Source organism: Mytilus galloprovincialis, chromosome 3 (genome assembly GCF_965363235.1).
Source record: "Mytilus galloprovincialis chromosome 3, xbMytGall1.hap1.1, whole genome shotgun sequence".
In the NCBI taxonomy this organism is placed as follows: Eukaryota; Metazoa; Mollusca; class Bivalvia; order Mytilida; family Mytilidae; genus Mytilus; species Mytilus galloprovincialis.
In genome coordinates, this window is record NC_134840.1 from 35921145 (window position 1) to 35936694 (window position 15550).

The window sequence follows — 15550 nt, forward strand, 5'->3', positions numbered from 1 at the left end:
TGCCTAAAAGTAAAATTTATTTAACAAGAATTTGAAAATTATTGTCTTATACTTTCATTTAGTTTATGTTTTACACTTTTCTCTAATTCAAATAAATGTTCATCAGTTTCGTCTGGGAACAACTGTCGCACTGCATTAGCCAAATTCAGTAGGTAATCTATGTTTTTCCCACTTGGTCCAACTGAATCATAGATTTGTTTGGCAATGTCTTCTATTGGTGCTGGTCCTAGGTATTCTTCATTATCTGAAGTTCCTATGTAGATCTTTAAGTGTATTGGAGATTCTATTTCCTCACTGGGATAAAACACAACTTCTGTTTGAGTATAACCATTCTTTTCACGAAAATCTAGATGAGCTGTCACATAATCAATTTGTTCATTAGCAATCTCATAAGCAATGCCCCAAACCTTTTCCTAAAATAGATAATGTGAAATTTAGATGTTTTGGTGAAAAATCTGCAAATTCAAATAACTGCTGCTGAACAATAATTCATTGCCATAGTTTGATTTTCTCGTAGATGCATGTATTAGTAAACCATTGGTGGCCTTCAACTGTTATCTTCTCTTTGGTCCGATTGTTGTCTCTTTGATATATTCCCCATTCCCATTTTCAATTTTATTAACATGGGACAAGTATTAAAATAATGACCACAAACTGTAGGCATACTGCAGACTTTCATGTAAGAAAAATATATCACTGAAAATTATAATGTAACTAGATTCTAATTTAATATGACCAAGGTATCTCCATGAGCATCACAACTGATGGAACAAATAAAGCAGGAGCTGCTTACCCTTCCAGAGCATTGGGCTTCATCTTCAGTTTTTGGGTCACAGTGATAATGGTGAAAGTAAATTGCTACCACTGATTTTTTTTGTATGTACTTGGTAGTGTGTAATGGACTTGTCTTTTCGTCCTTTATCTTTTGGCCTTTGTCCTTTTTTTTCTTTTTTTTATCTTTAATAGTTATTCCTGTGATATCATCATATATTTTTTTACATTTGTTACAATGACAATAATTTTTATAAAACATGTGACCTAACATAATAAAGATAATACAAATCATGTTATTAAATTATGAATATATAATGCTGTTGGTGCTACTGGATTTCACCAGCACTTTGTAAATAGAATCATGTGTCCACATTTTTATGTTTTTCTATTTCTATCGCTCTTCAATATATAGGTTATGCAGATTGATTTTTTGCCTGTTCCAAATCAGGAATATGACAGTCGTCTATTCGTTTGATGTGTTCAGCTTTTGATTTAGCCATTTGATAAGGAGCTTCCGTTTTGAATTTTCCTCTGAGTTAAGTATTTTTCAATTTAACTTTTTCCAGGCAAGTATGTTTTATTTATTCTCTTTTTGGAAAGATTGGAACTTGTTCTAAATCTTTCTTAAGACACTGGCCTCCCTAACAACATGACAGGTTAGCTACTAAATGTATTCACTGCACTGAAATATAGTTCCCTATAGTTCTTATGTATGTGCACATAATACACATATAAATTGTGAAAAAATGGGTATATTTTTGGAGCAGTTCATTCATGAATGTATGTCATTAAGGTGTGTGCATGTGCAGGCTTTTTTGAGGAGTTTGATTAATTTATTGAGTATTGGTACAATACTAGTATGATTGACAACTGTCATTATCACCAAACAATCAGACAAGGTTGACCTTTATTTACAATGCCCCACCTCCTTAACTGCCAATCAAATTGACCACATTACTTATCAACCTCAGTCTAACTCTTACATAATTATACAGACCAATCAAATTATATACATCTCAATATACAAACATTTGACCTCATAATTGAATACACAAATACATGTATATATATTAGGTGTTTGATTGATAAATATGATAGATTTATCCATTGCCTATTACTTTGGATCTATACTACATAAATTGATTCTGTAAATTATGTCTGAAAGATAAATGATTAATTAAGAATTAACAAGCTCCTTAAAAAAAATGTAAATAAAAATATAAATATGAATATTTCAAGTGAGGTCTATAATTTACCAGAGACATACATACATGTCTCTGAATTTACTTGATAAATTTCCAATAATCATCTGTAATTAATCAACAATTTAGGTTCACTTATTTTTTTATCAGTAATTGGCTTGAAAGACAATATTTTATTTAAGTCTCACCTCTTCATTATATAAAACATACAAACAGTTGATAAAACAACATCATAAAACATACAAGAGCCACTCTAAAAAGAGTTATGAGAGACTATCTAAAATGTATATACAATATTTACACTAAAATTAGCTATATAAAATACATTTTCTTTTCAATAAAATGTCATTGCAGATTTTGGCAGTATAAAAGTTCATATTTTCATTTGTGAATAAAAATATAAATTTATCGTCATCAGACAATTGCATAAAATTAACATTAAATAGAGATGCTTGATAAAATAAATAACAACGCAAATCTTCATACACAGGACAATTCATTAAAACATGTTTTTCATCTTCAATTAAAAGATTTTCATTACAAATACTGTTATAACAAATTCTATTTTCAACTAAAAGACCTTCATACCTTCCGGTCTCAATTTTCAAAGGAGCCGTACCACTTCTAAATTTGGCATAGGGACTCCTATATTTACCAGGTATAATATTTAATAAATAATTTTCTTCACCAAATTCATTTTTTTAACAGTCTGTAAGTACGTAGTTTACTACGCTCGTTTGACATTAAATCAATATACCATTGCTCTTTAAATCTATTGAAACAGTTAGTAAAATTTGAACTTTTACTTACATGTATAACAAAACATTTTATTTCTCAAATTTTATTCCCCTTCAAAAGTCTATTAACAATTTTAGTCAGTTGAATATTTAGGGGAAGTGAATATATATTTTTGCAATCACGAAAGATAAAATCCACACATAAATAAAATAAGTTTTTTTAATTTGTTTACATTGAATAGTACATTTTAAATGCTCTGTGCTGGAAAATACTTTATAAATTGATTAAAATGCACTCTATATCTTTTAATTTTCAATGTCATATAACCTATGTTTTAACTTACAAAATGCCCCAAAACAACATTTTTAGATTATTTTTGTTGAAACTTTAAAGTTCTTAGCTTCAAGTTTATCTGTTGGTCTTATTAAAGGTTGATGGTGAAATTTACTAGGAGAATTTTAGATTTGCAATTTTTTGAGACCCATGTTACTTAATTTGAGCTCATTTTATCTTCATACTCGAAAAGCACTTTTCTGTTTATGTAATTTCAGCCTTAGTGCTTTATTAAAGTTCTTTTTTGTCCCCACCATACCTTGATATGAAATTATTCAAACTACTCTTCCAATCTTTCCATGAGTGATATCCATCACTTCGATTTAAAACAGGTACTTGTATTTTTTGCATATTTTTTTGGTGGTCTTATTTATATGTCATTGTATTTTAAAATTATTGATGTATACGTGTACTAGTAAGTTAGTTATAAACTTTATCCATGATCAACAAGAAAATTACCAAACAGAAACTGAATGTCATTGTGTACAGAATGCAAGCCTTATTTAAACATTTGATGCAAAATTGATGCAAAATAATATGTGTTGGGGTTAATAAATATAATATACTAGTACCTACATCAGGGTTGTTAGACTTGACTAAGGTAACTACTCTTCCAGGCTATAAAAAGACATTAAATATAGATATACTTTTTTCATATATATATTGTATACATTTCAAAAAGATTTAGAAACATTTATTGTTGGGTTCTAATTAAACATGTGTTGAAAGATGTGTACATAATTGTTTGTAGTATATTTGTTAGTTTAGTCACAGGTCTGTCTTCAATTGTCTGTTTCCTCCTAACATGAATGTGAACATGCATATTTTTCTGTTCTTTGTTCTAGTTGTTGTCTCTTTGAAATTCCCTGTTGCCATTTTTTATTTGCTATAAAAATTAGAGCAATTTTCAGGACAAAAATAAGACTTATGTTTTATATGAACCCTCATCAGAAAATATGAAGTTTCAGAAGTCACAATAAAGACATTAACAAATAAACCTATGACAATTTCGCTTATACATGTACAGTTAATGAAATCTCACCAGTTATGAACTCACAATGTTTTTGGAAGAAAAAAACCAGTTTGTTTTTATTTATTCTTATATGAAATATTTAACAAAAAACTGTAGGTAACAAATTACTAATGCATATATACTACTGTACAATTTATTAATTTCAAGTGAGACATGTAATTGGTATATCCACTTACTCAGGCATAGATTACCTTAGCTGTATTTGGCAACACTTTTAGGAATTTTGGATCTCAATGCTCTTCAACTTCGTACTTTATTTGGCCTTTTTAAAACTTTTTTGGATTCGAGTGTCACTGATGAGTCTTTTGTAGACGAAACGCACGTCTGGCGTATATATAAAATTTAGTCCTGGTATCTATGATGAGTTTATTTTATAAATGGGAAGAAGATCTTTAAATGTAACAGACAGAGTTGACACTAATGATGTGCTAGGTTGATAAACATGTTTATAAATATCTTCCTTAAAATAGTAAGATGTGACATAAGTTTTCAGGTCTGAGACTACTGCATTTATATTTATAATTTCTATCATTAATAGTGAATAGTTTCATAAGTGATGATCGACTATCATGAATTAGTGGTACTAGCAAAACTGTAAAATAAGAATATATTACATGTATTAGTTGCTTGTGTAACGGACATTGGTCTTAGTTCTATTATTTTGCTGTAAAACACCAGTTGTCCTTTCCATTGATTGTGTTTCTATGTATATGAGTTTCTCCATGGTTGGAATACCATTTATTACTTGAAAACACCCCTATAGTTGGTATGTGCTTGATTTTAGCATACTTCTCCATTTAAGTATAATGGTCTCACTCTAGATGGTTATAATTAATAAATAATTATACCAGTTTAGGACTGTAAACGCTTTAAACATGGTATAGCCAGTCAAGGTCGCTAAACCTTCCATCAGATAATTATAAGCCTGGTATCTTTTATAACTAATTTATCTATTGTATCTTTTAAAATGTATGAAAGTTTTCCAAAACATAGTAAAGTTGAACTCTTCTAAACAACCAAAAACATTACATCATCGTGGTTCTTTTGCATTGTACGGTAAAGGATATTTAAGCAATCGCATTAGAAATTAGACCTTCAAGTTGAGAGAATGTTGAAGCCGAAGGAATATTTGAACTAGATTTTCTTAAGGAAAAATGCGTATTTGATTGTGTGCCTGAAAAGCTTTTTCTCAGAGAATCTGAGACACCATTAATATTTATAATATAAAAGTTAAATAATGAATGTGTTCCTGTTAGGTTGCTAAAAATTAAACAAGATTCGCAGGGTTCAACAATTGGAAGAAAAGTACATAAGATTGAATCTGTTTTTGAGAACACACATACGGATTCGAATAGCAAACAATTATTGGAACTGCGCTAGGATCTGAAGGATTTAAATGAGAAGACTTGTGACAATTTAGATGTGATCAGTTAAAAGTACTTATCAGCAAATATAAAGGTTTATTTACTGAATCTGATAAGTAAGGATTTAGGAATCACCAATTTTGTGAAACAAAGAAATCAATACTGGGAATACGCAAGTAGTCAAAAAACCTGCTAGGCGTGCCCTGGTGTATTTACGATAAGAAGTGGATAAGAACATTGACGAAATGATATAAGAAAATAGTCCTTGGTCATCAATAAAAAAGGACGTATTTTATCACTTCTGTGTTGATTATCGAAAATTGAACAAATTACAGGTAAAAGATGCCCAACCTGTACCTCATATTGACAATTCCCTGGGCCAACTTGCTGGCAGTGCCTGGTTCTTAACGTTGGACTTGTGTTCAGGTTACTGGAAAGGTGAAATGCATCCAGATTATAGTTACAAAACAGCTTTCGCCACAAAACGAGGCTTGTTTCAATTTAGAGTTGGTCTATGTTGTGCATCCAGTACATTTGAAAGATTGCTGGAAACGATTCTTGCTGGGTTTAAAATGGGACATGTGTTTAGTTTACTTAGACGATGCCATTGTAGCTGGAAAAACATTTAGTGACATGCTCATTAATCTTGATCGAGTACTTGAAAAGCTAGGGTCGGCTGGTCTCGAGCTTAAAGCAAAAAAATGTCTATGTGCAAAAAAGGTAATATTTTTGGGAAATGTCATCTCAGAAAAGGGGATTGCCACAAATCCCTCCAAAATTAAAGTAGTGGAGAACTATTCATCCCCAAGCAATGCGACTAAAATACGTTCTTTTTTTGGGACTATGCAGTTGGTATATGCGGTTTGTAAAAACCTTTGAAAGTATAGCCAGGTGTTTATATGTTATAACAGAAAAGGGAAAATCCTATATATTGAGTATTAAATGCCAGGAACTCTATAATTTTTTGAAAACCACCTGGTAAAAGCCCCTATTTGGGCACTGCCGGATTTTCATTATAGTTCTATCACAACGTAATGAGCAAGGGTCTGAAGTTGTGATAGGTTATGCTAGTCGAGCATTAAGCAAGACTGAAAGGCATTACTGTGAAACGAGAAAAGAACTCCTAGCGGTTGTCGACTTTGTAAATCACTATATACACTTTTTTAACGGTTGGTGATTCGCATTTGGGACATGAACTGTTTACCAAATTAACCAGGTGCTCCGCAGGGCGCAGCTTTATACGACCGCAGAGGTCGAACCCTGAACAGTTGGGGCAAGTATGGACAAAACATTCAAGCGTGATACAGCTCTGAATTTGGATTGTGATCAAATTTTTGACATTACATGGTTTTTTTTTACACAAAACAAATGTCAAGATTTTACAAATCAATTAAAGATTTCTTCTTCAAACTTTTTAAATCTAAAATTAAATAGTTGACACAGCATAGGTTTCTGACACAGAATGAATGTGGTCTAATGAACTTAAAAGTTTTTTTTGCCTTTGAGCAATTCACTATGCTGTTGAATATTAACCCTCTCAAAAAAATGTTTGAAGGAATTTTCTTTTTATTTATGAAATCTGAAATTAGAAAAATTTACCCCCCCCCCCTTTTTTTTCACATCCCCGTTTCCCTTTTTCCAAAACTGATATCAATTCAAATTTCTAATGGAGTTTGCAACAATAACTACTCTTTTAAATACATCATAAAATATTAAAATGTAAAATAAAGTGCTTGTTATCACTGAATGGTAAAGATTGGTTGGTAGTAAAAGTGAATATACATTGTTTATTGTATAAAACAATAAAAAAAACTTCATCAGCAACATTTTATATTGGCAAATTTCCAATGAAGTTATTAACATAAAGCTATTGGCAAATAAAAATAGAAAATGACATTATAGTCATGTCTGGCAAATGTCCAACATACATTATCTAAAAACATTTTAGATAAGATAAGGAAAAAAAGCTTCATCAGCAACATTTTATATTGGCAAATTTCCAATGAAGTTATTTACATAAAGTTATTGGTAAATAAAAATAAAAAATGACATCATAGTCACGTCTGGCAAATTTCCAACATATATTATCAAATACTATTCTATAAAAAGAAAGATGACTCCAATTGAAAATTAATTGCTATTGCACAATATTGTGCAATTAGATATTTCTTGCTATTGTGCAATACTGTGCAATTGCAAATTTCTTGCTATTGCACAATACTTGATATGGACCAACTTGAAAACTGGGCCCATAATCAAAAATCAAAGTACATATTTAGATAAAGCATATCAAATAAGCCCAAGAATTTATTTTTTGTTAAAATCAAACTTAGTTTCATTTTGGACCCTTTGGACCTTAATGTAGACCAATTTGAAAACTGGACCAAAAATTAAGAATCTACATACACAGCTAGATTTGGCATATCAAAGAACCCATTTATTCAATTTTTGATGAAATCAAACAAAGTTTAATTTTGGACCCCCATTTGGACCAACTTGAAAACTAGGCCAATAATTAAAAATCTAAGTACATTTTTAAATTCAGCATATCAAAGAACCCCAAAGATTCAATTTTTGTTAAAATCACACTAAGTTTAATTTTGGACCCTTTGGACCTTAATGTAGACCAATTTGAAAACAGGACCAAAAATTAAGAATCTACATACATAGTTAAATTCGGCATATCAAAGAACCCCAATTATTCAATTTTTGATGAAATCACACAAAGTTAAATTTTGGACCCTTTGGGCCCCTTATTCCTAAGCTGTTAGGAACAAAACTCCCAAAATCAAACCCAACCTTCCTTTTATGGTCATAAACCTTGTGTTTAAATTTCATAGATTTCTATTTACTTATACTAAAGTTATGGTGCAAAAACCAAAAATAATGCTTATTTGGGCCCCTTTTTGGCCCCTAATTCATAAACTGTTGTGACCTCAACTCCAAAAATCAATCCCAACCTTCCTTTTGTGGTCATAAACCTTGTGTTAAAATTTCATTGATTTCTATAAACTTATACTAAAGTTATTGTGCGAAAACCAAAAATAATGCTTATTTGGGACCTTTTTGGGCCCTTAATTCCTAAACTGTTGGAACCAAAACTCCCAAAATCAATCCCAACCTTCCTTTTGTGGTCATAAACCTTGTGTCAAAATTTTTAGATTTCTATTCACTTAAACTAAAGTTATAGTGCGAAAACCAAGAAAATGCTTATTAGGGCCCTTTTTGGCCCCTAATTCCTAAAATGTTGGGACCAAAACTCCCAAAATCAATCCCAACCTTCCTTTTGTGGTCATAAACCTTGTGTTAAAATTTCATTGGTTTCTATTCACTTTTACTAAAGTTAGAGTGCGAAAACTAAAAGTATGCGGACGACGACGACGACGACGACGACGCCAACGTGATAGCAATATACGACCAAAAAATTAAAATTTTTGCGGTCGTATAAAAACGTCCCATGTTTAGTGAAGTATCAGGTAAGGGAATTGTTTTCCGAAGCTTGTGGTCTCATAGGAGAATCTGCAACTAAAAGACGAAATTCTATGCCTAAGTTATGAGAACCAAAACGAGAAAAATCGACAAAAAGTTGTTCTAACGTTTACAGAACGAAAAAATGTTCGTCAGAGTGCATATGTGAATGACAATCATGATGACTGGGACGAATATCTACCTTAAGTTATTATGGCATATCACAGTGCCGAACATGTTACAACAGGTTACTAGTATACGCCTAACTACTTGATGTTTGGTAGAGAAGTATCAACCCCACTTGAAATTATGTACGAGATGCTGCAAGTACCAACCAATAAGTGGGTTTGGAAATGAAAAAAAAAGAATGGAAATTACACATTCAATAGTACGAAAGAATGTCGATACAGCAATGCGTCGACAAAACAGATATCACAACTTATGGCTTTCGTTGCAAATATTTGAAAAGGAAGACGAAATGTATGTTTATTTTCCTTCGTAAAAAATTGGATGTCTACTAAATATAAACAAGAGGCTCTCAAGAGCCTGAATCGCTCACCTTAATTCTTTTGGTTAAATCTTTCATCAATGATTATTTTGGCTTTTCAATTTATTTAAATGTTTTTTGGATCGTCCTATTTTCTTCAAAAGCCAAAAAAAATAATCATTTTCTCCTATGTTCTATTTTAGCCATAGGAGCTATGTTTCTTGACATACAAGGAAATAAAATATAAAATTTATACTAGATACTCTGAAACTCATTTAGCCTAAGTTTGGCTGAAATTGATACAGCAGTTTCAAAGGAGAAGATTTTTTAAAGTAAGTCAACATGATGAACAAATTGTGAAAAAAGTCTTTAAAGGGCAATAACTCCTTAAGGGGTCAATTGACAATTTTGGTCAAATTGACTTAATTAAAGATCTTACTTTGCTGAACATTATTGCTGTTTACAGTTTATCTCTATCTATAATTATATTCAAGATAATAAACAAAAACAACAAAATTTCCTTAAAATTATCAATTCAGGGGCAGCAACCCAACAACAGGTTGTCGGATTCATCTGAAAATTTCAGGGCAGATAGATCTTGACCTGATAAACAATATTACCCACGTCAGATTTGCTCTAAATGCTTTGGTTTTTGAGTTATAAGCCAAAAACTGCATTTGACCCCTATGTTCTATTTTTAGCAATGGCGACCATGTTTGTTAATAGGTCATAACTTCGGATACAATTTACAAACTAGATACACTAAGGAACATTCAGTTAAAGTTTGGAAGTATTTGGCCCAGTAGTTTCAGAAGAGAAGATTTTTGTAAAAGATTACTAAGATTTACGAAAAATGGTTAAAAATTGAATATAAAGGGCAATAACTCCTAAAGGGGTCAACTGAACATTTCCGTCATGTTGACTTATTTGTAAAACTTACTTTGCTGAACATTATTGCTGTTTACAGTTTATCTCTATCTATAATAATATTCAAGATAATAACCAAAAACAACAAAATTTCTTTAAAATTACCAATTCAGGGGCAGTAACCCAACAACAGGTTGTCTGATTCATCTGAAAATTTCAGGGCAGATAGATCTTGACCTGATAAACAATATTATCCATGTCAGATTAGCTCTAAATGCTTTGGTTTTTGAGTTATAAGCCAAAAACTGCATTTGACCCCTATGTTCTATTTTTAGCAATGGCGACCATGTTTGTTGATAGATCACAACTTCGGATACAATTTACAAACTAGATACCCTAAGGAACATTCAGTTAAAGTTTGGAAGTATTTGGCCCAGTAGTTTCAGAGGAGAAGATTTTTGTAAAAGATTACTAAGATTTACGAAAAATTGTTAAAAATTGACTATAAAGGGCAATAACTCCTTAAGGGGTCAACTGACCATTTCCATCATGTTGACTTATTTGTAAATCTTATTTTGCTGAACATTATTCCTGTGTACAGTTTATCTCTATCTATAATAATATTCAAGATAATAACCAAAAACAGCAAAATTTCCTTAAAATTACCAATTCAGGGGCAGCAACCCAACAACAGGTTGTCTGATTCATCTGAAAATTTCAGGGCAGATAGATCTTGACCTGATAAACAATATTACCCCATGTCAGATTTGCTCTAAATGCTTTGGTTTTTGAGTTATAAGCCAAAAACTGCATTTGACCCCTATGTTCTATTTTTAGCAATGGCGACCATGTTTGTTGATAGATCAAAACTTCGGATACAATTTATAAATAAGATACCCTAAGGAACATTCAGTTAAAGTTTTAAAGTATTTGGCCCAGTATTTTCAGAGGAGAAGATTCTTGAAATAGTTTACGACGACGACAGACGACGACGGACGCCAAGTGATGGCATAAGCTCACTTGTCCCTTCGGGACAGGTGAGCTAAAAAGAAGATATGGTATGATTGCCAATGAGACAACTCTCCACAAGAGACCAAAATGACACAGAAGTTAACTTCATTGTTGAGAGGTCCGTTTAAGATAATAGATCGGTGTACAGAAGTTACATATAAAGTCAACTATGCGTGTGCTTAAAGAGGTAAAGAGCAGGTTATTCATGTTGAAAGGGTCCGTAGGTAGAATATGCAAGGCTCCGAGACGGTTTGAAAGAAAGTGAGAACGAACAGGAACGAGAATATGTTAACGATGTATGTAGTACGGTAGGTTTGAGGAACATGTAAAATGAAGAACAGATTGTGGCAAGTGACTCAGGAACAAAGTGTTTGGAAGATAGTAGTCATGAGCTTGAAAAGAGAAGACGTAATAAACATGTATGGATGAAGGATTAGTGTGTTGAATAGACGTTCAGGGGAATCTTACGCGTATATAAAAGATTGATTTTCATGATATACGGTACATTAAATTGTATACATAATTACTTGTTTTTGTCAGTTAATTCTGAAGATAAATATTGTGTTCTAATTTCTGTATTTTCGGATGGACATGCTTCATGCTAAATTTCAAGAAAACACTGAGGGAGGTTGTATTTATATATGTCCATTCTTTCCTCTTGAATTTGAAAAAAATTCGTAAGGGTTCCACGGAACCCAATGTCTCGCCTACTTTTGCTGTTAATTGCAGACTCAACAAAAATGAGGAAAAACATCAATAAAAATTTCCCTCTCGATACTGTCGTTTGATTGAAAGAAGCTTCCAAGTTTGGTAAAAAATCCAGGATAGTTTATGAATCTAATAAATGTTTTATAAACTTTAACTGCAGACTGTATGCAATGTTAACTGGAAGAAAAACTAAGTCCATTTATAAGTAAAATACGGAAAAAGTGAATTTTTTTTTCACAAAATTTACTTCTGAATAATATCTTATGATCAGAAACAAGCTTATGTCTAAGTTTGGTAGAAATCCAGGATAGTTTAAGAACATTATAAAAATTTTAAAAACTTAAACCACAGAGTGAATGTTTTGTTTCTGGCCAAAAAAATAAGTCCATTTATAAGTAAAATACGGAAAAGTGGAAATTTATTTTTACAAAATTTTCTTCTTGATACTATCTTATGATCATAAACAAGCTTCTGTCCAAGTTTGGTACAAATCAAGGATAGTTTATGAAAGTTATTAAAATTTTAAAAACTTTTAACCACAGAGTGAATGTAATGTTTCCTCGCAGAAAAACTAAGTCCATTTATAAGTAAAATACGGAAAAAATGGAATTTTATTTTTACAAAATTTACTTCTGGATACTTTCTTATGATCATAAACAAGCTTCTGTCCAAGTTTGGTAGAAATTCAGTATAGTTTAAGAAAGTTATTAAAATTTCAAAAACTTTAACCACAGAGTGAATATTTGTGGACGCCGCCGACGACGACGCCGACGACGACGGAATGTAGGATCGCTTAGTCTCGCTTTTTCGACTAAAGTCGAAGACTCGACAAAAAGGAAGTTTAAATAGAAACCGCCATTGAATTACATGATTGTGTTGCTATTATATGTTTATTTATATTCAGTCGAAAGACATGACTCAAAAAGAAACATATAATTCTGCCATGGATGTGTGTCATTATGTGTCCTACGGATGGTGACGTCGTATTCAAAGTCCCATGTACCTTGAAATACCACGACATATGCATGCAAAAGACACCTCCTGTATATACATGTAGCTCGTTAAAAGTAAGGTCTTATTTTCGCTGCAGAGGCTTACTTAATTCAAAACTATTTTGTGCAAAATATTTCCCAGTGGTAATCAACATTCTGATATGCTATTGCATCAGGAAATTAGGTCTAAAACTATTTTGAAACTTGTGTGTCGTACTGGTAGTATCATTAGATAGCAAATAATTTACATTTGATTTTTGGTGCGTGGGTAGAGTAACGGAAATTGGTCTTAATTAGTTCACATGATTGGTGTACAATACAAGTTGTCCTTTCTATTGATTGTGTTTCTATTTGTAGACAAGTTTCTCGATGGTTGGAATACCACTTGTTACTCGAAAACATCCCTATAGTTAGTATGTGCTTGATTTTACCTTACCACCTCTTTTTAAATATAATGGACTGATCCAGATGGTAGTATATATATACCAGCTCAAGACGTGAGTGAAACACTGAAATTTGCTGACCGTGCAAGGGCTGTAAATACAGGCAAGGTCGTTAAGAAATTCCATCATCAGAAACTCTATCAGTTTTATAGGGGCCATTGAAGGATAAACTTCACGGATTTTATTCCAACAGGTTAGTAGAGTGAATTTAGTTATTCCAATGGATATAAATAGTGTTTGGATTTACATGTATATGTGAATATTTGCATCATTAGTGAAATTTATATTTAATCCTTGTACCTATATATATAAATAAATTATTGTATAGTGGAAGAACATGGTGTGTACTTGCTGGTGTTGCAAATTGTTATATTGTGGAAGGGTGGATTCAATCTGTGTAAGCATGGTAAGTGAAAGTGCACTGGGTTTTTAATCTTTACCAGTTTGGAGAATATTCATTTCGTTCGGATTCATATTGATAATTAGTGTGAGAGTTGAGCTGACTTCATAGAAATTTCTTGTGCATTGAAGGATTTGTGCAAGTGTCAGTGTGTTATTGTGGTTAGGTGAACATTAATATTAAGGTGATATATGTATATAACAAATTGGTCGATATTGTTAATAGATGTTGTATGTATTATTGTGTTCATACGATTTGTGTGATACTTACCTGATGCATGTTGCATAGTAATCTATTGGTGACATTGTGTAATAAACACCTGATGCATGTTGCATAGTGATCTGTTAATGACATTGTGAATAATAAGGCTTAATAAATGTTGCAAAGTGCCATTGTGTATATATTTTCCCCTGTGAATTCATTTAAGGGTGTGTTAATTGTTTTAAATAGAACAGCTGGTTAGGGTACACTACTTACATGTATGTTAAGCACTTGAAATCCCGATTAATATTCAGGTACTGATCTATTGATCGCCCAATACTCTTTCATTGGACTTTTGACCCAACCCCCTTTAATAACTTCAAATGTATAATCATGTAGGTATAGCTTTTTTTTTAAATTTAGTTGGAATGATAAGAGTGTACTTGAAAATGGATTTTCTATTCTCAGATCTGCAGTGACATCACAACATGTAACTGACCAATCAATGATTAGAATTTGTGTTATGTAAACAATGTTGAGAGGTGATGCGGATAAGAGTCCTCTAGATTTTCCATCAGACTTCAATGCAAATTAATCTAATTGATATATATTGACACCAGTTGAATCTAGTAATTTTACCCACTTAATATTGTTAAAGACACTATAAAACATCTCCATTTTGATTTTTATCATACTATATTCTCTGGTTAAAAAATAATCAGTAATACAAATAATCGGTTATCACCTTCAAATAGATGAAAAATCTAGAGGAATCCTATCTGCATCACCCCTTGAAAAATTTAAATGCCAGGATGTCCAGATCTGAGAATTGAAAGTACTAAATCTTAACCTGTTCCGATCGCCAGATTTGTAGTTACATGTAATTTTTTATTTAACATCTACATCTATCAGCACTCACATATGAAATATATAATAATGTAAAACATATAAATATTTGAATGATTTATATATTTTAGAAAGGTTCACCATTCAAGAAATCGGTTCATAAAAAAGATAGCAATTATTCTATAATAACTATATTAATCTTTTAGAAATAATAGAACTAGTGCTTACCTTTCCAGGGATACCCCTGTGATCAGTACTTCCCTGCCAGAATCGTCTGTGAAAGCCTTTGATGTAACCTTTTAATGTTCTCTTATAGGGGAAATCTACTTTCCATATTAGAGAACCATAACCAAAAACCCACATGTTTCTTAGTTTCCCAATATCATATTAGACATATTGAATATGGGTTTGTTTACACCGGAAACTGTAAAACGTGAAATGACAATTTAAGTACTCTAATACGAACCCGAAACCAACGTTCAAAGTTCAAAATTAAAGACGAATATTAGTATGTTGATATATACAGAAATCAAAAGGTAACTATTCATATTTTATATCGTATTAAAACAAACATGGTATTGATAAAAATCATGGTCATAAAAAAGAAACATGGGATATCAGGGGCGGATCCAGCCATTTTAAAAAAGGGGGGGGGGGGGTCCTAACCCAGAACAAAGGGGGGT

General features: G+C 31.8%; 1 protein-coding gene across 1 annotated transcript; it reads right to left on the reverse strand.

The window, feature by feature from the left end:
- On the reverse strand, positions 1-15294 carry LOC143067813 (putative glutathione-specific gamma-glutamylcyclotransferase 2). Its single transcript, XM_076241374.1, has 3 exons — positions 15096-15294; positions 3624-3665; positions 1-413 (listed from the first exon to the last, which is right to left on the reverse strand). The coding sequence occupies exons 1-3, from the start codon at positions 15228-15230 to the stop codon at positions 39-41; spliced, it is 552 nt and encodes a 183-aa protein (XP_076097489.1). The 5' UTR covers positions 15231-15294; the 3' UTR covers positions 1-38.
- Between the last annotated feature and the right edge of the window lie 256 nt (positions 15295-15550).